The sequence below is a fragment of the Erythrolamprus reginae genome, chromosome 13 (assembly GCF_031021105.1).
Source record: "Erythrolamprus reginae isolate rEryReg1 chromosome 13, rEryReg1.hap1, whole genome shotgun sequence".
Lineage (NCBI taxonomy): Eukaryota > Metazoa > Chordata > Lepidosauria > Squamata > Dipsadidae > Erythrolamprus > Erythrolamprus reginae.
Genome location: NC_091962.1, coordinates 6,706,605 through 6,729,810, shown reverse-complemented (window position 1 = coordinate 6,729,810; position 23,206 = coordinate 6,706,605). Strand labels below are relative to the sequence as shown.

Here is a 23,206-nt window from a genome sequence, read left to right as displayed (position 1 = left end):
GAAAAGAGAATTAAGAGAAGGAAGGAAGGATGGAAGGAAGGAAGAGAGAATTGAGGGAAGGAAGGAAAGAATGAAGGAAAATAATTGAGGGAAGGAGGGAGAAAGAGAAGGAAGGAAGGAAGAAAAAAAGAGAATTGAGGGAAGGAAGGAGGAATGAATGAATGAATGAAGGAAGGAAGGAAGGAAGGAAAAGAGAATTAAGGGAAGGAAGGAAGGAAAAGAGAATTGAGGGAAAGAAGGAAGGAAAATAATTGAGGGAAGGAGGGAGAAAGAGAAGGAAGGAAGGAAGGAAGAAAAAGAATTGAAGGAAGGAAGGAGGAATGAATGAATGAAGGAATGAAGGAAGGAAAGAAGGAGGGAGGGAGGGAAGGATGGAAGGAAGGAAGGAAAAGAGAATTAAGAGAAGGATGGAAGGAAGGACGGAAGAGAGAATTGAGGGAAGGAAGGAAGGAAAGAATGAAGGAAAATAATTGAGGGAAGGAGGGAGAAAGAGAAGGAAGGAAGGAAGAAAGAAAAAAAGAGAATTGAGGGAAGGAAGGAGGAATGAATGAATGAAGGAAGGAAGGAAGGAAGGAAGGAAAAGAGAATTAAGGGAAGGAAGGAAGGAAGGAAAAAAGAATTAAGGGAAGGAAGGATGGAAGGAAGGAAGGAAAAGAGAATTGAGGGAAAGAAGGAAGGAAAATAATTGAGGGGAGGAGGGAGAAAGAGAAGGAAGGAAGAAAGAAAAAGAGAATTGAGGGAAGGAAGGAGGAAGGAATGAATGAATGAATGAATGAATGAAGGAAGGAAGGAAGGAAGGAAGGAAGGAAGGAAGGAAGGAAGGAGTTGGAAGGAACTTTGAGGTCTTCTAGCTCACTCACCCCTGCTCAAGTATTTTTAAGTAGGGGGTGGGAACCGGAAGCCAGGTTCACCCCAATCCTTCCACACGCACGCACACACACCCAATGAAACCGGAGCCAGGCTGTTTCGCTTCAGGATTGGCAAGCTGGCTGAATTCCCACTGGGGAAAAGTTGGGGGATTTCCCCGAGTGCCCGAGGGGGGTGGACTGTGAGTCACCGAGTGAATAATGTAGGGAGGCCATTCGGATGAGACAAATAGGGTTGACACGTGCCCTACCTGAAGGAGAGGGAAGGACTTCGGAGACAGTTGTTAGCCATGCACTTCCTTTAGTCCCAAACCCACCTGCCTACCTCCATTATCCTTTGGATTCGATTATTAGAGTCGGAAGGGACCTCAGAGGTCATCTAGTCCAACCCCCCTCAACCAAGCAGGAGTCCCTACACCATTTCCGAGTCCAATCTCTGGAAAGTCTCAATTGTTGGAGCTCCCACGACCTTCGCAGGCAGCTTCTGTTCCACTGGTTGGTCGCTCTCATTTATTTTTTTATTCTCATTTTTTTCCCCATCGTTCCTATCACCTTTTCCCTCCCACTTAGGACTCTATGACTGTCACTTGTTGCTTGTCTCCTTGAGATTTTTATTAATATTGATTGTTTCTTCATTGCTCATTTCTTCATTAATGATTAAGTGTCGTACCACATGATTCTTGAGAAATATATATTTTCTTTTCTGTACACTGAGAGCATCTGCACCCAAGACAGATTCCTTGTGTGTCCAATCACACTTGGCCCATAAAGAATTCTATCTATCTATTCCAACACACACACTGATTTCCACGATAGATAGTCCTCGATGTATGGCCGCAACTGAGCAGCCCCCCCCTTCAAAATTTTTGTCGCTAAGTCAGATGGTTACGAAGGGAGTTTTGTCTCGTATTTTTATGACCATTCTGGCCCACTGCCGTTAAGCGAGTCACTGCGGCTGGGATTAAATGAATAACCCAATTTGCAAAGTAAGTCCGCCTTGAACTTTTGAGGTTGCAAAAGGAGATCACGCCATACAAAACCCACCCACACATGAGACATTGAAACCATCATAAGTACAAGTCAGTTGCCGAGCATTTGAATTTTAAGGACGTGAACACCTGGGGGGGGGGGGGGCTGTCATAAAGTTTTTTTGGGGGGGAAATCAACTCTATAATTCTGGACCGTCACTAAATGAACTGTTGTAAGTCGAGGTCTACCTCTACTTTCCCCAGGCGGCTTTTTTCGGCGTGGAGAGCAGCCTCTGGGCATGTGCAGAGTGTAGAGAGCACTCAAAGACTCCCTCCCCCCCCTCTCCTCTGAGCCCCCCCAAAACGTCCAGTTTTTGTACCCCCCCAAAATACGGATTGGGGGCGCAGCTTCTGGGCATGTGCAGAACGTGGAGAGCGCTTAAAGACTCTCCCTCTCCCTTCTCTCCTCTGAGCCCCCCCCAAAACGTCCAGATTTTGTAAACCCCCCCCCCCAAATACGGGTTGGGGTCACAGCCTCTGGGCACGTTCAGAGAGCGCTCAAAGACTCCTTCCCTCCCTCCTCCCCTCTAACCCCCCCCAAAACGTCCAGTTTTTGTACCCCCCAAAATATGGGTTGGGGTCGCAGCTTCTGGGCATGTGCAGAGTGTGGAGAGCGCTTAAAGACTCTCCCTCTCCCTTCTCTCCTCTGAGCCCCCCCCAAAACGTCCAGTTTTTTTAACCCCCCCCCCCCCCAAAATACGGGTTGGGGGCACAGCTTCTGGGCATGTGCAGAGTGCAGAGAGCGCTCAAAGACTCTTTCCCCCCCCCCCGCCCTTTTCCTCTCAGCCCCCCCTCGAAAGCATCCCGCCTTTGTATTCCCACCCCCCAAAAAACGGGAAGGTGGCAAAGCCGGCACGTGCGAACCCGGCACGCGCGAGGGAATCCTTCAAGCCGGGCGCGCCAAGCAGGAAGACACCTGGCCCATTTAAGGGCATCTGCGTCATCGTCTCGTGATTCAGAGTTCGGGAGCAACCAACTGCGTCCGGCTCGCAGGGGGGAGGGACGCGTGTTTGGGGAAACCCTTCGGATTTCCCTCCGGGGTTCGCGGGAACGCGTGGACGGCCCGGCTGCGTTGACTATCGTTTCTTCCCTCCTACGGGATGGTCGGGGTTCCCCCATCCGGATCGCGGGTGGGAGAGTCAAAGTCCCTCCCTCGTCCTCCCCTCCCTTTGGAGAAAAGTGGAAGGACCCGGGGCCGGGAGTCCCCATTCATTAAAAAAAAAAGGCCAAGGTCGCGCGCCGCTTGGTTTCTTTCGGGCATCGGAGCGTCGGCGGAGGGGCTGACATGTTCAAGGGTTACGGAGGAGGAAGGCTACCTCCGCCCGCAGCTCCCAGGCCGCCTTTGCCCGCCTCTCCCGCCGCAGTCCGGCCGGCATCTCAGCAGCAAGTAAGTTTGCCTTTTGCCTTCGCTCTCTTTTGAACTCTGCACATGCTCTGAAGGGTGGGGGAGCAAGGACTCTATAGACGTCGCGGTGGGATGGCAGAAGCGAGGACGTTTTTTTCCCCTTTTCCTTTTGAACTCTGCACGTGCTCAGGTGACTCTGGATTCTCTGCACATGCTCAGGCGACTCTAGACTCCGAAGTCTGCCCAGGATGGAAGCAACAAGGATTTTTTTCTTTTCTTTCTTTCTCTTTCTTCTATCACTATTTCTTTCTGTTTCTCTCTTTCTCTCCTCTCTCTATTTCTCTCTTTCTCTTTTTCTACCTGTTTCTTTCTGTTTCTCTCTCTTTCTCTCCTGTTTCTTTCTCTCTTCTCTCTTTCTCTCCTCTCTTTTTCTCTCTCTGTTTCTCTCTCTCTCTTTCTTTCTCTCACTCTTTTTTCTATCTGTTTCTCTTTCTCTCCTGTTTCTCTCTTCCTCTCTCTCTTTCTCTCCTTTCTTTTTCTCTGTTTCTCTCTCTGTGTTTCTTTCTCTCATTCTTCTCTGTTTCTTTCTGTTTCTCTCTTTTTCTCTCTTTCTGTTTCTCTTTCTCTCTCTTTCTCTCACTCTTTTCTATCTGTTTCTCTCTCTCTCTCTCTCATACACACACACACTCACACTCTCACACACGCTTTTGGGACCCGGGACTCCCTTTCCAAACCAAGCCCAACTTCCGTTTCCAAAAAACCCTTCCAAATATCTTTTCGGGGCTGTCCTTCAACTCCCGCCGTCTTCCAACGACTACAACGGGGGCGCGGGTAGAAGAGACAGATACACCGCTTCTTTGTGTATGCTCAGAGGCACTGCTTAGGGGGCTTTGGCGGGGGGCCAACGCGGAGAGGATTGCCTAGGGCTGCCTCCTTTTTCCCAGGGTCGAAAGAAAATTGACCCCGAACAAGGATGGCAATAGAGAGACGGGCGGCGTATAAATTTCATCACTACATAAAAAAGATGTATTTTTTTAAAAAAATCCACATTTTCCGAGCAGCTTCTCCAGAATCGGGAACTACCCAAATCAGCGAACCCCTCAAAAGTGGATTTGGGGATATTTTTGAAATCTGGGGGCGGGAATCCCAAAATGTGTGAAACTGAAACTATCCAAGAAAGGAGGCAAAATTGAATTATTTTTCACGTGCCTTGAAGTGGACCCTTGTCAGGGAATCCGGCTTGATGGATCCAAACGTGATCCAAACAACACGTGTCTTGTTGTTACTTAATGCTGGGACTCAGATGGGAAAAGGTCTCCCACCTTTGATCCACTGTAAAAAAGGGGGGGAGGGGATTGGAGATGATTGGAGATTTAAATTTGAGAGATGATCAAAGGGAGTTTTCTAGCGTGTCAAGATCCAATTTATGTCTTATTTTATTTATTTTAAAATAAAATAATAAATAAATTAGGTCTTGACACACCTTGCCCCAAAGGTAGAAAACTCCCTTTGATCACCTCTCAAATTTAAATATCAAATAATCTCAAATTAATATATATATATCTTAAGAAAATTTAAGAGAGGGGGCATTTATCCAGGAAAGATTTGCTGGCTGATATGTTACCAAGTTATTTCCTTCCTACCAGTGTTCCCTCTAATATTTTTTGGGGGTGGGCGGAAAAGTATAGTGTCTGAGCGGCAGTCCCTTTGGGACTGGGCGGCACAGAAATAATAAACAAACAAACAAACAAACAAATAAAAAACCCACCCTGTTTTGCCTCAGAGAATTTCAAAATAAAATACTGTACTGTGTGTCTATACCAGTGAGCTCATAATAGGGCAACTCTATCCATATCAAAATGCCACTTAAATAGTTGAGCTAGTTTCAAACTAGATTTTGATTTTCTTTCTCTCTTCCTTACTCCCATTCTTTTTCTTTTTCTTTTCCTTCCTCTCTTTTTTCTATCTGTTTCTCTCTCTTCCTCTCTTCCTCTCTCTCTCCTTCCCTCTCACTCTTTCCCTCTCGGCTTCTGGGCAGGTTTGGAAAACTCTGAGTTGATGATGATTTTTAAGTGAGCGATTGCTCACTGCTCAGCTTAGAGGGAACTATGCTTCCTACCACAGCATGGAGCTTTTCAATGCCACCAGTAAATATTTTCAATATTTTAAAACCTTAAGTGTCTTCCTAAACGCTTAATGGATTGGTATTTGTCAACTTTGGGGGGGCTGTTCAACTTGGGTGGACTTCAACTCCCAGAATTCCCCAGCCAGCCTGTGAAATTAACAATAACAGACTCCGAAGGGACCTTGGAGGTCTTCTAGTCTAGCCCCCTGCTTGGGCAGGAGACCCTACAGGACTTCAGACAGATGGTTATCCATTTAACGGATGGATTTTAAATGGTTATTCCCATGTTGTAAGCCGCCTTGACTCTTCGGAGAAAGGCAGCCTAGAAATTGAAATAATAATAAATGAATAAATCCAACATCTTCCAGTGTTGGAATTCTCAGAGTTGAAGTTCAACTCATCCCCCCCCAAAAAAAATTCGTGGAAATAATAAATAGACCATAGGATTCCGTGACATTCAATGGCCTTTCCTATTTTGCTGGTTTGCTGGTGATTTGGGAAATTTGGAGAATAAGTTCCTTTTTTACACCCTTCAGAAAATGCTGGGGGGGGGGAAGCAAAATCATTCCCCCAATTTGACCCCCTTCCCCCTCCCCCCTCCCCCCATGCCTCATTTCAGCTGCTCCTGGGGATTTCTAGTGTCAGGGAGTTCCCTGGGCTCCAAGGCTTCCTTCCCACTTTGTTTTCCTGCAGCCAGGATTTTGTTCTGAAGCGGGGAGATTTTTCTTTTCGCAATAACCATGCCGAGCAATGATTTTATTTTCCCAGACGTAGGAAGAAAGGGGAGGGGTCATTTAAAATTTTCTAATCCCCCCCCCCAACACCTGAGTCATCTGCTTGAGGCTTGATGCCTGGTCTTGAAGGGCAGGTCACTCTTTGTGCTGTGTCATACATATGAATCATGTCCAGATTTATCAGAAGCGAGTCATTCATTTTGCAGACGGAGCGTTAAAACAGTGAGCTACTCCCTTCTGGCACCCCGTTTCCAAAGGGCTGGGGGGGGTTTCTCTCTCTTTTTTTTCTCACCCTTTCCCCTGGTTTGTGACGGGGATGGCTACCTGCCTGGGCAGGCCTTTACCTGGCAAGGGTATTGGGTTCCCAGCTCTTTGAAGTCTGGAGGTAACTTGGCAGGAGCTGAGGGAAAGCTCGGTGGAATGAATATACTGTATATATAGATTCATATTCAGGTTAATTCTCTGCCTTACGAGGCAAAGGCTGCAAGTTCAAGTCCCAGTGAGGGTATGCCTAGCTGATGAGGCCAGAACAGGGCCGAAATAGATCTATCCTAGTCTCCCTTAATTTTCAAATTCAGCAAAAACCTGTGACAGATAGATAGATAGATGGATAGATGGATAGATAGATAGGTAGGTAGGTAGATAGATTGATAGATAGGTGCTATCTACCTACCTACCTACTTACCTACCTACACACCCACCCACCCACCCACCCACCCACCTATCTATCTATCTATCTATCTATCTATCTCTATCTATTTATCTATCTATCTATCTATCTATCTATCTATCTCTATCTATTTATCTATCTATCTATCTATCTACCTTCCTACCTACCTACTTACCTACCTACCTCTCTGTCTGTCTGTCTGTCTGTCTATCTATCTATCTACCTACCTACCTACCTCTCTATCTATCTACCTTCCTTCCTACCTACCTACCTACTTACTTACCTACCTACCTCTCTATCTGTCTATCTGTCTGTCTGTCTATCTATCTATCTACCTTCCTACCTACCTACCTACCTCTCTATCTGTCTGTCTGTCTGTCTACCTACTTACCTACCTCTCTATCTGTCTGTCTGTCTATCTATGTATCTATGTATCTATCTACCTACCTACCTACCTACTTACCTACCTACATCTCTATCTGTCTGTCTGTCTGTCTGTCTGTCTATCTATCTATCTACCTACCTCTCTGTCTGTCTGTCTGTCTGTCTACCTACCTACCTACCTACTTACTTACCTACCTACATCTCTATCTGTCTGTCTGTCTGTCTATCTATCTACCTACCTATCTACCTACCTCTCTGTCTGTCTGTCTACCTATCTATCTACCTACCTACCTGCCTACTTACTTACTTATCTACCTACCTCTCTATCTGTCTATCTATCTGTCTGTCTGTCTACCTACCCATATACATACATACATACATACATACATACATACATACATACATACATACATACATAATAAAACTAAATAAATAAAATACTCACAAAATAAAACAATGTGCTCAGTGGTCAATGTTCCCATCGCCAGACAGCATTCATACCCCTCCAACAAAATGGGGGCGGATTTTCTCTATACCACTTTCACTCAAGAACAATATATCTTTTCTAATTTATTCTTTATAGCTTGGTCTTGAATTCTACTAACCATGTATCCTCTTACCTTGTCCCATCGCCTCATCAGATTAGTTTCTTTGGCCGAATTCGTTCTCTTATCCATAATCTCAAACTGAATATGATCCACCATGTACTGAGATACACACACACACACACACACACACACACACTGCTCAAAACAATAAAGGGAATACTTAAACTACATAATACTATATTTCCAAGCAAATCAAACTTCTGTGAAATCCAACTGTCCACTTAGGAAGCAACACTGATTGACAATCAATTTCACCTGCTGTTGTGCACATTCAACTTTGTAGAGAACAAAGTATTCAATGAGAATATTTCATTTGTTCAGATCTAGGGTGTGTTCTTTGGGTGTTCCCTTTATTTTTTTGAGCAGTGTATTTTCCTTTCCATTCCTTCCGATTTTGATCAGTCCTCGGAATGCCACTTTTAAAATGGAAACGTCGTCTCTTCTGGAGGGTTTTTGTTTTTTTAAATAGAGACAACCAGACCTTACGTTGGTCTGAAATGGTATACATACAGTATATAGGGTCTCCTCCTTGAGCCAGGGGTCAGACAAATAGACCTTCAGGGTCCCTCCCAATTCTGTTATTTTGTATTCTGACAAGGAGGGGGTTAGAGTAGATGACCTCCGAGGTCCCTTCCAATTCTGATATTCCATATTTTAACAGGGGGGTTGGACTAGAAGACCTCCAAGGTCCCTTTCAACTCCTGTCATTCTATATTCTGATGTGGGGGTTGGACTAGAGGATCCCTTCCAATTCTGTTGTTGTTGTTATTATTATTATTATTATTATTATTGCTATTACTACTACTAATAGTAATAATAATAGTAGTAGTAGCAGTTTTACTATTATTATTATTATTATTATTGTAATAATAATAATAATAATAATAATAATAATAATAATAATAATAAACGAAGATCTAAAAATCGAGCTGCAACGACTCAGGCATAAGCCCGTGAAAGTGGTCCCAGTGGTACTTGGCACGCTGGGCACAGTACCAAAGGATCTCAGCAGACATTCGAAAACCATCAGAATTGACCAAATCTCCATCTGTCAATTGCAAAAGGCCGCTTTACTGGGATCGGCAAACATAATTCGCCGCTACATCACACAGTTCTAGGTGCTTGGGAAGCGCCCGGCTGGTGATGAAATACGAAGTCCAGCAGTGATCTCGTTTGCTGTGTTGTATTGACATAATAATGATAATAATAATAATAATAATAATAATAATAATAATAATAATAATAATAAACAACGAAGATCTAAAAATCGAGCTGCAACAACTCTGGCATAAGCCAGTGAAAGTGGTCCCAGTGGTACTTGGCACGCTGGGCACAGTACCAAAGGATCTCAGCGGACATTTGAAAACCATCGGAATTGACCAAATCTTCACCTGTCAATTGCAAAAGGCCGCTTTACTGGGATCAGCAAACATAATTCGCTGCTACATCGCGCAGTCCTAGGTGCTTGGGAAGCGCCCGACTGGTGATGAAATACGAAATCCAGCATAGTGATCTCGTTTGCTGTGTTGTACTGACATAATATTATTATTATTATTATTATTATTATTATTATTATTATTATTATTATTATTATTATTATGTAATTCTATTACATAATAATAATATTGGGGGTTTTATATTTTACTGAAAGAGTAGTAGATCCTTGGAACAAACTTCCAGCAGACGTGGTTGGTAAATCCACAGGAACTGAATTTAAACATGCCTTGGATAAACATAGATCCATCCTAAGATAAAACACAGGAAATAGTATAAGGGCAGACTAGATGGACCATGAGGTCTTTTTCTGCCGTCAGTCTTCTATGTTTCTATGTTTCTATGTTTCTTTGGTGAGTTTAAAATCCAGGGTTTTAACACCCCCACCACCCACTCTCCTCCCCCCCCCCAGGTATTTTGTGGTTCCCAGAGAAGGCCCTGTCCAACAAAAGGCTTTCCTTCCTTCGCCTTGAGCAAAGGTCTAGAGAGGGTAGACTTCTCCTGCCCACGGAGATCCCCTTTGTCTCAGGGAGAGCAATGTCCTCTGTGAATCAGTTGTGGGTTCGGCCTTGTTGAGAAGAGAACCTCTTCCTGCCGTCCTGGTAGAGTTGGTCATGTCTTGCTAAGTGCTGTTGTTGACAGAGAGGTGTTGCAGCTGCAAGATGGACTTGCCCTTAGCAAGAGGCTAAATTAATCGGTGGCTGAAATCCTTCACAACCAGGCCGGAAGACATTCCTTTCCTGTTGTGTTTGCACACACAACGATTATTGCCCAGTCATGTAAACACCTGGTGATTGCACAACCTGGAGAGGAGAGAAACGAGTCCTCTTCTTTGGATTGATGGATTCAAGTAGAACAGAATAGAAATAAGAATAAGAATACAGTACAATAGTAAAATTAATACAATGCATACAATACAAAAAATAGAATTTAAAATATAGAGAAGATAACATATAATATAGAGAATAGAATTAGGAATAAGAATACAGTACAATATTAAAATTAATACCATCCATACAATACATAAAATATAGAGAATATAACATATAATATAGAGAATAGAATTACGAATAAGAATACAGTACAATAAAATTAATACCATCCATACAATACATAAAATATAGAGAATATAACATATAATATAGAGAATAGAATTAGGAATAAGAATACAGTACAGTATTAAAATTAATGAAACAGAATAGAATAAAATAGAAATGAGAACACATTACAATACAATAGTAGAATTAATAGAATAAAATAAAATAGAAATACCGGCAAGAATACAACACAGTACAATGCAATGCAATGCAATAGTAAAATTAATAGAATAGAATAAAATAGAAATAAGAATACAATACAATGTAATGCAATATAATACAATAAAATGGTAAATTTTATACAATAGAATAAAATAGGAATGAAAATAAAATAGAATAGAAATAAGAATATAGTAGAATAGAATAGAAATAAGAATATAGTAGAATAAGGAATAGAAATAAGAATAGAGTAGAATAGAATAAGGAATAGAAAAGAGTAGAATAGAATAGAATAGAATAGAAATAAGAATAGAATAAGGAATAGAATAGAATAAGGAATAGAATAGAATAGAAATAAGAATAGAATAGAATAGAATAGAATAGAATAGAAATAAGAATAGAATAAGGAATAGAAAAGAATAAGGAATAGAATAGAATAGAATAGAATAACGGAGTTGGGATCTTGGAGGTCTTCTAGTCCAACCTCCTGCTCAGGCAGGAAACCTTATACAGTACAGTATTATTTTTTTGGTTCAGATTATTTAGTTCAAAGTTTAGCATTTGGGAGAAAAGTAAGTTAAATCCACCAACCACCACCTACCCAGGCCAGCTCATAAGTACTGTATTTCCCCGAAAATAAGACCCTGTCTTATATGTTTGTGAACCCTGAAATAAGCACTTGGCCTTATTGCCGTGCACTCAAAAGCCCAATTGGGCTTATTATCAGGGGAGGTCTTATTTTGGGGCAAACGGGGTCTAGGTAGTCCTCAACTTATAACGGTTTATTTAGTGACCATTCAAAGTTAGAACGGCGCTGAAAAAAAAGAAAGCGAGGACCGTTTTTCACACTGACCTCCCTACAATCACTTGATCAAAATTCAACACGCTTGGCCACTGACTCAGTGTCCCAGGGTCACATGGTCCCCATTTTGCGCCCTCCCGACCAGCCAAGTCAACGGGGGAAGCCAGATTCGCTTCACAACCCTGTGACTCACCTAATGACTGGCAAAACAGGGCATAACATGTGGCTAATCTCCCTGAAGAAGGGTCTCATTTTGCCCCAGAAATGTTGGCTCCCAGTTGTGGTTGTCACTCTATATTTGTTGTTATTTAGCACCTGGCTTTTCACCTGGACCTACTTTGCAGAGTCAGTTTGTGTCTCCAACCACTTTAAGCCTGGCGGACTTCAACTCCCAGAATTCCCCAGCCAGCTTTAATGCCTGGTGGACTCCAACTCCCAGAATTCCAAGTAGCTTTAATGCCTTTGTGGACTTCAACTCCCAGAATTCCCCAGCCAGCTTTAATGCCTGCCAGACTTCAACTCCCAGAATTCCCAGTAGCTTTAATGCCTTTGTGGACTTCAACTCCCAGAATTCCCCAGCCAGCTTTAATGCCAGGTGGACTGCAACTCCCAGAATTCCCCAGCCAGCTTTAATGCCTGCCAGACTTCAACTCCCAGAATTCCCCAGCCAGCTTTAATGCCAGGTGGACTTCAAGTCCCAGAATTCCCAGTAGCTTTAATGCCTTTGTGGACTTCAACTCCCAGAATTCCCCAACCAGCTTTAATGCCTGGTGGACTTCAACTCCCAGAATTCCCCAGCCAGCTTTAATGCCTGGTGGACTTCAACTCCCAGAATTCCCCAGCCAGCTTTAATGCCTAACAGACTTCAACTCCCAGAATTCCCCAGCCAGCTTTAATGCCTAACAGACTTCAACTCCCAGAATTCCCCAGCCAGCTTTAATGCCTAGCAGACTTCAACTCCCAGAATTCCCAGTAGCTTTAATGCCTTTGCGGACTTCAATTCCCAGAATTCCCCAGTCAGCTTTAATGCCATTGTGGACTTCAACTCCCAGCTTGGCTGACTGGGGAATTCTGGGAGTTGAAGTCCGCCAGGCTTAAAGTGGCCGCACTCTGATTTGTGAGGCTGGAGGGCACTAGAGGAATTTAAAAAAAAAACCATTTGAAGAGGGGAAACCACAATCCAGGTTTGTGTGAAGCGATGGTGGCTTGATGGTGGCATGTCAGAACACCCCCCCACCCGTACGGAAGCAGGTCAGGAGAAATGGCTTCGCCCAGTGAAATGACGCCAGCACCCCAGGCAAACAGCCGGGGCGGGACTGACCAGCGTGCCAAGAGCCTCCAGGGCAAGGCAGAGGCTACCGGGGAACTAGGTCACCCAGTGTGTGCCAAGAGGGCAAGCGGGTTGCACATTCTAGGACACGGACCCTTTCACCTCCGGTGCACTCAGTGGCTGCAGGCGTGCTCTCTGAACATGCACAGAGGGCTTCCCCCTGGCTGGGGAAGAGGGGAGAGGCGTGTCAGGTGATTTGTAAAAGATCCCGTGTTGCTTACGGGCCTCTCAGCCATGGTTGCAAAAGTGAATTTCTCTTAGTTGAGCAAGAAGGGAAAGATTGATCACTCAGCCGTCAGGCAGTAGTATAATAATGTTGGTCCTTTCCTTCCTCCCTCCCTCTTTCCTTCCTTCTTTCCTTTTCCTTCCTTTTCCTTTCTTCTTTCCTTCCTTCTTTCCTTTTCCTTCCTTTTTCTTCTTTCCTTCCTTCTCTCCCTCCCTTCTTTCTTTCCTTTCTTCCTCTTCTCCCTCCTCTTCCTCTTTACTGCTCCTTACACTTCTTCCTTCCTCCTTCCCTCTGTTCTCTTTTCCTCTTCATCCATCCATCCTACCCTTCTACTCCTCCTTTTGTTTCCTCCCTTCTCCTCTTTGCTACTCCTTCCTTTTCTTCTTCCTCTCCTTCACTCCTTTCCCCCTCTCCTTTTTTCCTCTTCCTCCCTACCTTCCTTCTCCTCCTCCTTTTCCTTCCTTCCTTCTCCTCCTCTTCTCCTTCCTTCTCCTCTTTGCTACTCCTTTTTTTCCTCTTCTTCTCCTTCCCCTCCTTCCCTCCCTCTGTTCTTTTTCCTCTTCCTTCCTCTTCCTCTTTGCTACTCCTTCCTCTTCCTCTTCTTCACCCTCTCCTTCTTTCCTTCCTTCCTTCTCACCCCTTCCCCCCTCCTTCCTTCCTTCCTTCCTTTGCCTCCCTTCCTCCCACTTTTCTTCCTTCCCTCCTTCCTTTTCCTTCCTTTCCTCCCTCCCAGAAATTCCAGCCGGATCTCGCAGCCGGAAGCAGCTCCACCAGCGCCCCTTTTGTGCCCAACCTCAACACCATCACCAACAGCCACAACCTGCAGTGGATGGTGCAGCCTTCTCTCATGGGCGCCTCTTCGGGATTCCCTCCATTGACCCGGCCTTATCGCTGCCCTCACTATGTGGCTGGCATCCGCCCTGGCGTCATTCGCACCACGGGCCCCGGCTTGGTGCCCCGGAGGCGTCACTCAGAGCACGTGAGTATTCGGGAAGAGAAAACACCAGCACAAGTGTGCAGTAGGGTTGATATTCCTGGAGGCGGCTGTAATATGGCAAATGATTTAGCTTTACTAGATAAGTGGTCAAAGCAATGGAAACTGCAGTTGAATGTTTCCAAATGTAAAATAATGCACTTGGAATCCCCAATCGGAGTATTGTATTGGCAGTTCTGTGTTAGCAAGGATTTAGGTGTCATGATTTCTGACAGTCTCAAAATGGGTGAACAGTGCAGTCAGGCGGTAGGGAAAGCGAGTAGAAGGCTTGGCTGCATAGCTAGACCTATAACAAGCAGGAAGAGGAAGATTGTGATCCCGTTGTATAGAGCGCTGGTGAGACCCCATTTGGAATAATACTGTGTCCAGTTCTGGAGACCTCACCTACAAAAAGAGATTGATAAAATTGAACGGGTCCAAAGACGGGCTACAAGAATGGTGGAAGGTCTTAAGTACAAAACTTATGAGGAAAGACTTCATGAACTCAATCTGTATAGTCTGGAGGACAGAAGGGAAAGGGGGGACATGATGGAAACATTTAAATATATTAAAGGGTTAAATAAGGTCCAGGAGGGAAGTGTTTTTAATAGGAAAGTGAACACAAGAACAAGGGGACACAATCTGAACTTAGTTGGGGGAAAGATCAAAAGCAACATGAGAAAATATTATTTTACTGAAAGAGTAGTAGATCCTTGGAACAAACTTCCAGCAGACGTGGTGGGTAAATCCACAGTAACTGAATTTAAACATGCCTGGGATAAACATATATCCATCCTAAGATAAAATACAGGAAATAGTTTAAGGGCAGACTAGATGGACCATGAGGTCTTTTTCTGCCGTCAGTCTTCTACGTTTCTATGTTTCAAACATGAGATGAAGGTTTCATTTGTTCACAAGTATTTGTGATAGCATTTTTTAAAATCAATAAAAACATCACTATTTTCTTATAAATATAACTCATGACCTCACGATAGAGGTGTCACAATTGAGATGTTGCCAGATTTGGGGAAACTCTTCCTTTGCAGCCCCATTCGCGGCACTTTCCATTCGCACACTTGGGTCAAGTAATTTTAGAAAATTTTAAATTTTAGTTTAATTCCCCCCCCCCCCCCCCGGGTTTCTAATGTGCTTTTTATATATCACTTATGCTGCACACTGCCTCGAGTCTCAGGAGAAGGGCGGCCTAGAAATCGAACAAAGAAAGAAAGAAAGAAAGAAAGAAGGAAGGAAGGAAGGAAGGAAGGAAGGAAAAAAGAAATAAAGAAAGAAGGAAGGGAGGGAGGAAGGGAGGAAGGAAGGAAGGGAGGAAAGAAAAAAGAAAGAAAGAAAGAAGGAAGGAAGGAAAGAAAGAAGGAATGAAGGACGGAAGGAAAGAAGAAAGGAAGAAAGAAGGAAGGAAAGAAAGAAAGAAGGAAGGAAAGAAAAAAGAAAGAAGGAAGGAAGGAAAGAAAAAAGAAAGAAGGAAGGAAGGAAAGAAAGAAAGAAAGAAAGAAAGGGAAGGGGGGATTGGAGCCCATTGTGGAGAGAAAAATTCTCCGGGATTTTTCCTGGTTGTTTTCTGCCCCCTTCTGGACATCAGGTGACATAACCGTTCAAGACCCTGGGTGAACCCACCATAAGGAGAATAACAGGGTTGGAAGCAGAGGTGGGTTCAGACCCATTCGGATTAGTTCCTCCGAACTGGTAGCGACCCGTTGGTGATGTCACGATGTCTTCTTCTCCTTCCTCTTCCTCCTCCTTCTTCCTCCTCCTCCTGCTTCTTTTCCTTCTATTTCTCCTCCTTCTTCTTCTTCTTCCTCCTCCTCTTCTTCTTCTCTCCTTCTCTTTCCCTTTCCTCCTTCTTCATTCATCTTCCTCTTCCTCCTCCTTCTATTTCTTCTCCTCCTCCTCCTCCCTCTTCCTCCTCCCCCTTCTTCCTTCATCATCCTCCTCCTCCTCCCCCTCCTCCTTCTATTTCTTCTTCTTCTCCTCCTCCTTCCTCTTCTTCCTACCCCTTCCTTCCTCTTCCTCTTCCTCCTCCTTCTATTTCTTCTCCTCCTCCTCCTCCCTCTTCCTCCTCCCCCTTCTTCCTTCCTCTTCTCCTCCTCCTTCTATTTCTTCTTCTTCTCCTCCTCCTCCTTCCTCTTCTTCCTACCCATTCTTCCTTCATCTTCCTCTTCCTCCCCCTTCTATTTCTTCTTCTTCTCCTCCTCCTCCTTCCTCTTCTTCCTACCCATTCTTCCTTCCTCTTCCTCTTCCTCTTCCTCCTCCTTCTATTTCTTCTCCTCCTCCCTCTTCCTCCTCCCCCTTCTTCCTTCATCTTCCTCCTCTTCCTCCCCCTCCTTCTCCTTCTATTTCTTCTCCTCCTCCTCCTTCCTCTTCCTCCTTCCCCTTCTTCCTTCATCTTCCTCCTCCTCCCCCTCCTCCTTCTCCTTCTATTTCTTCTTCCTCTTCCTCTTCCTCCTCAGTGGAATTTCTACTACTGGTTCTACAGAATTGGTCCAAACTGGCGGGAACCCACCTTTGAAGAACAATCTTGAAAAAACTGGGGCATTCCCCCAGAATAAGTATTCCCCTGTCTCTAACTGCCATTGGGATCAGATTTTGCTTTGCTAAGTAAGACAGTTGTTAAGAGAGTCTCTCCACGGTCGTTAAGTGAATCACTGCCCTTGTTAAGCGAATGACTGTCGCTAAGTGAATCTTGGCTTCCTCGATTGACCTTGGCTGGTCAGGAGGTCGCAAAAGAGGGTCACGTGACCTCGGGACACTGCGACCGTCAAGCAAACCAGCAGCTAAGCGTCCGAAATTCAATCCCGTGACCATGGGGATACGGCAGTGGTCAAAAGTGCGAGGACCGGGCGTAAGTCACTTTTTCAGTGCCGTTCAAACTGTGAACGGTCCCTAAAAGAATAAAAGTCGTAAGTTGAGTATACCTTGTATCTTGGTTTCCTGGAGTGTGTGTGTGTGTGATGCATGCAAGGTTGTGTTGTGCACTGCGCTGGTTCCAGAGGTTGTGTAATTGCGTTGCGTTGTGTGGTTGTTTAACTCCGGACTCACTTTTGCAGCTGACTGCCGAAGAAGAAGAGCGACGGCGTTTACGGCGGGAACGGAACAAACTGGCGGCGGCCAAATGCCGCAACCGGCGGAAAGAATTGACCGACACGTTGCAAGCGGTGCGTACGAGACAATATGGAATGGCAATTCGCACAACGGTCTGCAACGGGATGGGGAGGTCAGACTGGATGGCCTCTGAGGTTCCCTTCCGGGCCTTGCAGCTTAAAGCTGTGATGGTCATCAATGTGAAAAACAGTCCCTTTTTTTCAGTGCCGTTGCAACTTGGAACGGTCACTAAATGAAGCTGAGGACTGACCTTTACCTATGAGCTGAGTGTGGCTGGGAGGTTTCACTTATTTTTCTTCCAACCACTAAACTTCGAACTCAATACAGTGTTCCCTCGATTTCTGCGGGGAATGCGTTCCGAGACCGCCCGCGAAAGTCGAATTAGCGTGAAGTAGAGATGCGGAAGTAAATACACCATTTTTGGCTATGAACAGTATCACAAGCCTTCCCTTAACACTTTAAACCCCTAAATTACCATTTCCCATTCCCTTAACAACCCTTAACTCACCATTATTACTGGTACTCACCATGGAATGAGACACTTAGTGATCCTGATATTTATAAACATAATTATTTATTAACAATAATTATTTTTTTTGTTATTTATTTGCAAAAATTATTAGTTTGGCGATGACATATGATGTCATTGGGTGGGAAAAACCGTGGTATAGGGAAAAACCCGCGAAGTATTTTTTAATTAATATTTTTTGAAAAACCGTGGTATAGGCTATTCGCGAAGTTCGAACCCGCGAAAATCGAGGGAACACTGTAATCTGAACCTAAAAAAACAATATAGGGTCTCCTGCCTGAGCAGAGGGTGGGACCAGGGGACCTCCAAAGTCCCTCCCGATTCTATTATTCTATTCTATTCCGTTCCATTCTATATTCTATTCTGTTTCCTATTCTATTTTGTTCTCTGTTCTGTTCTATTCTACATTCTTCGGAGAGGGGCGGCATGCCAATTTAATAAATTGAATTGAATTGAATTTATGCTCTGTTCTATTTTTTATTCTATTCTATTTTCTATTCTATATTCTGTTCTGTTTTGTTCTTTTCTCTATTCTATTCTAATCCTAATCCTATTCTTATTCCTTATCCTAGCCTAATCCTAATACAAAACCTAATCATAAAACAAATTGTAACCCTATTTGTAATCCCTATTCTGTTCTGTTACATTCTATTCTATTCTATTCCATTCCATTTGCTATTCTATTCATTCTTCTATTCTCTATTCTATTCTATTCATTCTTCTATTCTATTCCATTCTATTCTCTATTCTATTCTATTCATTCCTCTATTCTATTCCATTCCATTCCATTCTATTCTCTATTCTATTCTATTCTCTATTCTATTCTATACAGTGTTCCCTCGATTTTTGCGGGTTCGAACTTCGCGGAACGGCTATACCACGGTTTTTCAAAAATATTAATTAAAAAATATTTTGCGGGTTTTTTCCCTATACCACGGTTTTTCCTGCCCGATGACATCATATGTCATCGCCAAACTTTCGTCCGCCTTTAATAAATATTTTTTTAAATAAACTTTAATAAATAAACATGGTGAGTAATAATCTAAATGGTTGCTAAGGGAATGGGAAATTGCAGTTTAGGGGTTTAAAGTGCTAAGGGAAGGCTTGTGATACTGTTCGTAGCCAAAAATAGTGTATTTACTTCCGCATCTCTACTTCGTGGAAATTTGATTTTCGTGGGCGGTCTTGGAACGCATCCCCCGCGAAAATCGAGGGAACACTGTATTCTATTCTATTCTCTATTCTATTCTATTCATTCCTCTATTCTATCCTATCCTATCCTGTCCTATCATTGTATTGCATCTTTATCCTTATTCATCATTGTAACTTCAAACAGTCACTCCAAGGCTACATGTATCTCCCCATCCAACAATTATCCAGTCTATTTTTTTTTTTTTAAATCTCTTAGCCAGGAAGTCCCAGGTTCCAATCTCCTTCCGGATTCAAATCTAAACCTCTTTTTTTCCCCCTCTCTCCCCCCCCTTTCAGGAAACGGACCAGTTGGAATCCGAGCAATCAGGGCTCCGAAAGGAAATTGCCGAACTGCAGAAGCAGAAAGACCGCTTGGAATTGGTCCTGGAAGCCCACCGTCCCGTCTGCAAAATCCTGGAAGAATCCTCCGGCGACGAGGACGGGAGCTACCGCCGGCCAGCTGCCCCGTCCCAACCGCCAGACAAAGAGAGGTCTCCTCCCTCGGGCCCCCAGCGTGGCTCTCGGCGGACGGCCCCGGTGCCCCCCAGCATCACCCTGCCTCCCAGCGCCCTGCTGGAGCCCGAATCCTTGCATACCCCTACCCTCATGTCCACCCCGTCTTTCACCCCCTTCACTCCCAGCCTGGTTTTCACCTACCCAGCCCCGGGGGACCCCGACGGGCCCTCGGGCTCCGGATTTCCCCCCGAGCCGTGCTCCTCCGCCCACCGAAGAAGCAGCAGCGGGGACCACTCCTCCGATTCCCTCAACTCTCCAACCTTGCTGGCCCTTTGAGGAAACGACCTTGGTTGTCTCGAATCTTGTCCCCCTCATTTTTTGGAAGGCCAGGGTGTCGTCAGAGGATGAAGCTTTCCTTCCTGGTTGTCCCCTTTGGGTTATTTTGGCTATCACCCGATTCCCTTCGGCCTCGCTTTTTGTGACCAACCGTACTTTACAGGGCTCCCCTGACCAAGTTGCTAGTCCTCAAGACCAGCCAGGAGCCTCTTTTTCTTTCTTTGGTCCGGAGGGGGAAAACCCCCCCCGAATTCCAAGCCAGGTTATGGTTGTTGTTGTTTTTTTCGCGTGAAACACTAAAATATCTCTGGACACACGCCTCTTGTCCGTGCACTCGCGTTTATAAGGTCCAAGTGACTAGTCCTCAGGACTGAATGAACAAATCTTTCTTTTCTTTTTTTAAAAGAAGCAGGGCTTTTGGTATTATGTTCAAGAGGAAAAAAAATTCACCGTTTTAATGTCATTGTTTTCACTTTATATCTACCTGATTTTTTGAAACCAGTAGGAGAAATTTAGGACGAATATAGATTTATTTTTCTACAATGACCTATATAGGTACCAGGATGACGTGGGACGTGTATTGTCCAGAACTGAAGCTGGTGGGATATATTGTATATTATTATAAACATGCAAGCTTTCTTTCTTTCTATCTTTCTATCTTTCTTTATTTCCTTCCTTCTTTCCTTTCTTTCTTTGCTTCCTTCTTTCCTTCCATCCTTCCTTCTTTCTTTCCTTCCTTCTTTCCTTCCTTTCTTTTTCCTTCCTTCCTCCCTCCCCCTCTCTCTCTTTCTTTTTCTTTCTTTCTTCCCCCCTGATGCCTTATGAAAGTTACAAGGGATGTTTGAACAAAGTTGCGATGGTTTTATGCCATTTTAGACGCTGCTGGTCGTCGGTCACTTGGGCCAAAAGGAAAAAAAAAGATACAAAAATACATATTGTCATTTTGTGTGTCTTCAAACCTCATAGGAATCCATCTGAGCTTAGCGGGACATTTAAATAGAAATAAAAGAACGGCAAAGCACAGAAGACCTCTACCGTCTGAATGTCAGTGAGGGATAAATTTATCTGTTTGTATTCTGTAAACTTTGTGTTGTTGTTTTTTTAAAAAAAACATGTTGAATAATAAGCTTAGGAATTCACTGCAGGGTTTTACTGTGCTGGATGTGTTGTTTTAGACGGGTTGGGTGTTTTGGCTTGCTTTTTCTTGAAAATAAACCAAATGTTGCTGCTAGACCTCATGAACTCTGTTGGAATGCTATCTTAAGCGTAGGATAACGGTTGCGACAAAACTCGGAAAACCAACGGAAAGACGTGAAGAATGGCACCTTATAAATAATGGTAGTTTTCAACTTACAACCGCGGACTCCACGGCTAAGCTAAGCAATGGTTAAACAAGTCACGCCCGGGTTTTATCATCTGGTTGCTAAGCGAATCACTCCCGTTGCTAAATGAATCGTGCGACCGTTAAGCAAATCCATTTAGTTCGCTGGTGAAAAATCGTCTGGAAAATGAATTGAAATTGAACTGAACTTTTATTTGGCCAAGTTTGATTCGATAACACAAGGAATTGAACGGTGATGCTACGACTCTGGAAACGCAACCATTGCGCCAAGTGCCAGAATTCAGATCGCGTAACCACGGGGACATTGCCACGGACGTTAAACGCGAGGACCAAGCCATCGGTCCCTTTTTCAGCGCCGTCGTAGCTTCGAAGGCTCGCCGAACGGATGGCTGCAAAGCGAGGACTAACCGATTAACCCCCAAAAAGCCCAATCAGACAAGCGCTTTGCCTCTGCCGAATTTCACCTGAAAACCTCATGAGGACTAGCTGACCCGCAGAGCTCACCGCCATAAACTGGTGACACATTAATGCCAAACCAGGTTTAAAAAATGTTGGGTCTTTGCTTTGTCACCCGTTCCAGTCTCCTTTCCCGAAGCCATAAAAGGAGATTTCAAACTTACCTTGGACCGAAGAAGCAATAAAAATAAAGAGTATTTTGGCTCATTCGGTTCTCGAATCTTTTTTCCAAGGGGGGAAAAATAATCACAGCCAGAAATCAAGGCCGTAATCCCAACCGAGTCAAAAAAGTTTAATTTACAAGCGGGGAGTTAAGTTCCAGCATTGCCAAAAAGCACATTTCTTATCACTTGCACACTCCTTTTCTTCTGTGTTTTGGCAGACTTCCTTTTAAAAAACTAACTCTCTGCAAGCAGCTTAGGGGGAAAATATTTATTTGGAAAAAGTGGGGCCAATAGGCCGAAAATGGGGCCAATTAAAAACAAACACTATCGCAGTAGGAGTGTGGGGCCAACAACCAAGGAAGCAAAGTGAATTGATGGATAAAAGCCAGGCATTTTGCAGAAACTTTGATTTATTTTTATTGGCTCAACGTTCCTTGCATTCACACAACCAGTTTCCCCAAACCCACCCCAAGTAGGTAGAAAATCTGAGTTTAGTTCAAGATTTGGGGCTGAGAATCCAACCCGTCGTTGGACATAATTTATAATTTGCGTGTCGTTGTTTTGCAAAGCCAGGAAAGGATTAATTTTAGTCCCAGGTTGTGTGAATGCAGATTTTCATAGAAACATAGAAGTCTGACGGCAGAAAAAGACCTCATGGTCCATCTAGTCTGCCCTTATACTATTTCCTGTATTTTATCTTAGGATGGATTTATGTTTATCCCAGGCATGTTTAAATTCAGTTACTGTGGATTTACCCACCACGTCTGCTGGAAGTTTGTTCCAAGGATCTACTACTCTTTCAGTAAAATAATATTTTCTCATGTTGCTTTTGATCTTTCCCCCAACTAACTTCAGATTGTGTCCCCTTGTTCTTGTGTTCACTTTCCTATTAAAAACACTTCCCTCCTGGACCTTATTTAACCCTTTAATATATTTAAATGTTTTGATCATGTCCCCCCTTTTCCTTCTGTCCTCCAGACTATACAGATTGAGTTCATGAAGTCTTTCCTGATACGTTTTATGCTTAAGACCTTCCACCATTCTTGTAGCCCGTCTTTGGACCCGTTCAATTTTGTCAATATCTTTTTGTAGGTGAGGACTCCAGAACTGAACACAGTATTCCAAATGTGGTCTCACCAGCATTCTATATAGCGGGATCATAATCTCCCTCTTCCTGCCTGTTATACCTCCAGCTATGCAGCCAAGCATCCTACTTGCTTTCCCTAGGTCAAGAAAAACACACAGTTTTTGCTGCATTACATCTGCCTCGCCTTCTTTTCCCAAGTCAGATTAATCGTTTTTTTCATTTTGATTTAGCAAAAAATCTCATGGGCAGAGCAAGGGAATCTCTCCATCCGGTCACGTTGACGGTAAAGGTTTCCTTTATCGGAAACCAGGATCCGGCCACCTGCTTCCTGACTCCATCTAGGCTAGGCAGGAAATAGGAGGAAGGCTGGGTTGTAGCCTCATTCGGTTGCGATTTTGCACACAACCATAGCCCCTGCTCTTGCAATCCTCCACAAACCACTCGTGCGTGCTGAACAACACATCTTGGGCTGGACCAAAAGAGAATTTTGAACAAACCAGGATTGTTGGGCTTACCTTGGGGCGGTGTATTTGTATGTGTGTGTGTGTGTGTAAGTTATTTATTTATTTATTTATTTTGACCAATACACAATGAGGGTTTTAGTGAGTATATATCTATATATACATAATAAAATACATGATGAAGGTTATAGAGGAGATACTCATAGTAAAATATATCTAAGAA

The 23,206-nt window shown here is 43.8% G+C and overlaps 1 protein-coding gene across 1 annotated transcript; it reads left to right on the top strand.

The window, feature by feature from the left end:
* The first annotated feature begins 2,931 nt into the window (after window positions 1–2,931).
* FOSL1 (FOS like 1, AP-1 transcription factor subunit) lies at window positions 2,932–21,478 on the top strand. The gene is made up of 4 exons (XM_070766636.1): window positions 2,932–3,281; window positions 13,602–13,847; window positions 16,907–17,014; window positions 18,979–21,478. Exons 1-4 carry the CDS (start codon window positions 3,180–3,182, stop codon window positions 19,471–19,473), a joined length of 951 nt encoding a protein of 316 aa, XP_070622737.1. The 5' UTR covers window positions 2,932–3,179; the 3' UTR covers window positions 19,474–21,478.
* Window positions 21,479–23,206: the final 1,728 nt, after the last annotated feature.

Excerpts from the sequence above, each read along its gene's own strand:
- FOSL1 (XM_070766636.1), top strand. The coding sequence starts at position 3,180 with ATGTTCAAGGGTTACGGAGGAGGAAGGCTACCTCCGCCCGCAGCTCCC. Across the intron at positions 13,848-16,906 it reads GGAGGCGTCACTCAGAGCAC|CTGACTGCCGAAGAAGAAGA; the intron begins GTGAGTATTCGG and ends TCACTTTTGCAG. Across the intron at positions 17,015-18,978 it reads TGACCGACACGTTGCAAGCG|GAAACGGACCAGTTGGAATC; the intron begins GTGCGTACGAGA and ends CCCCCCTTTCAG.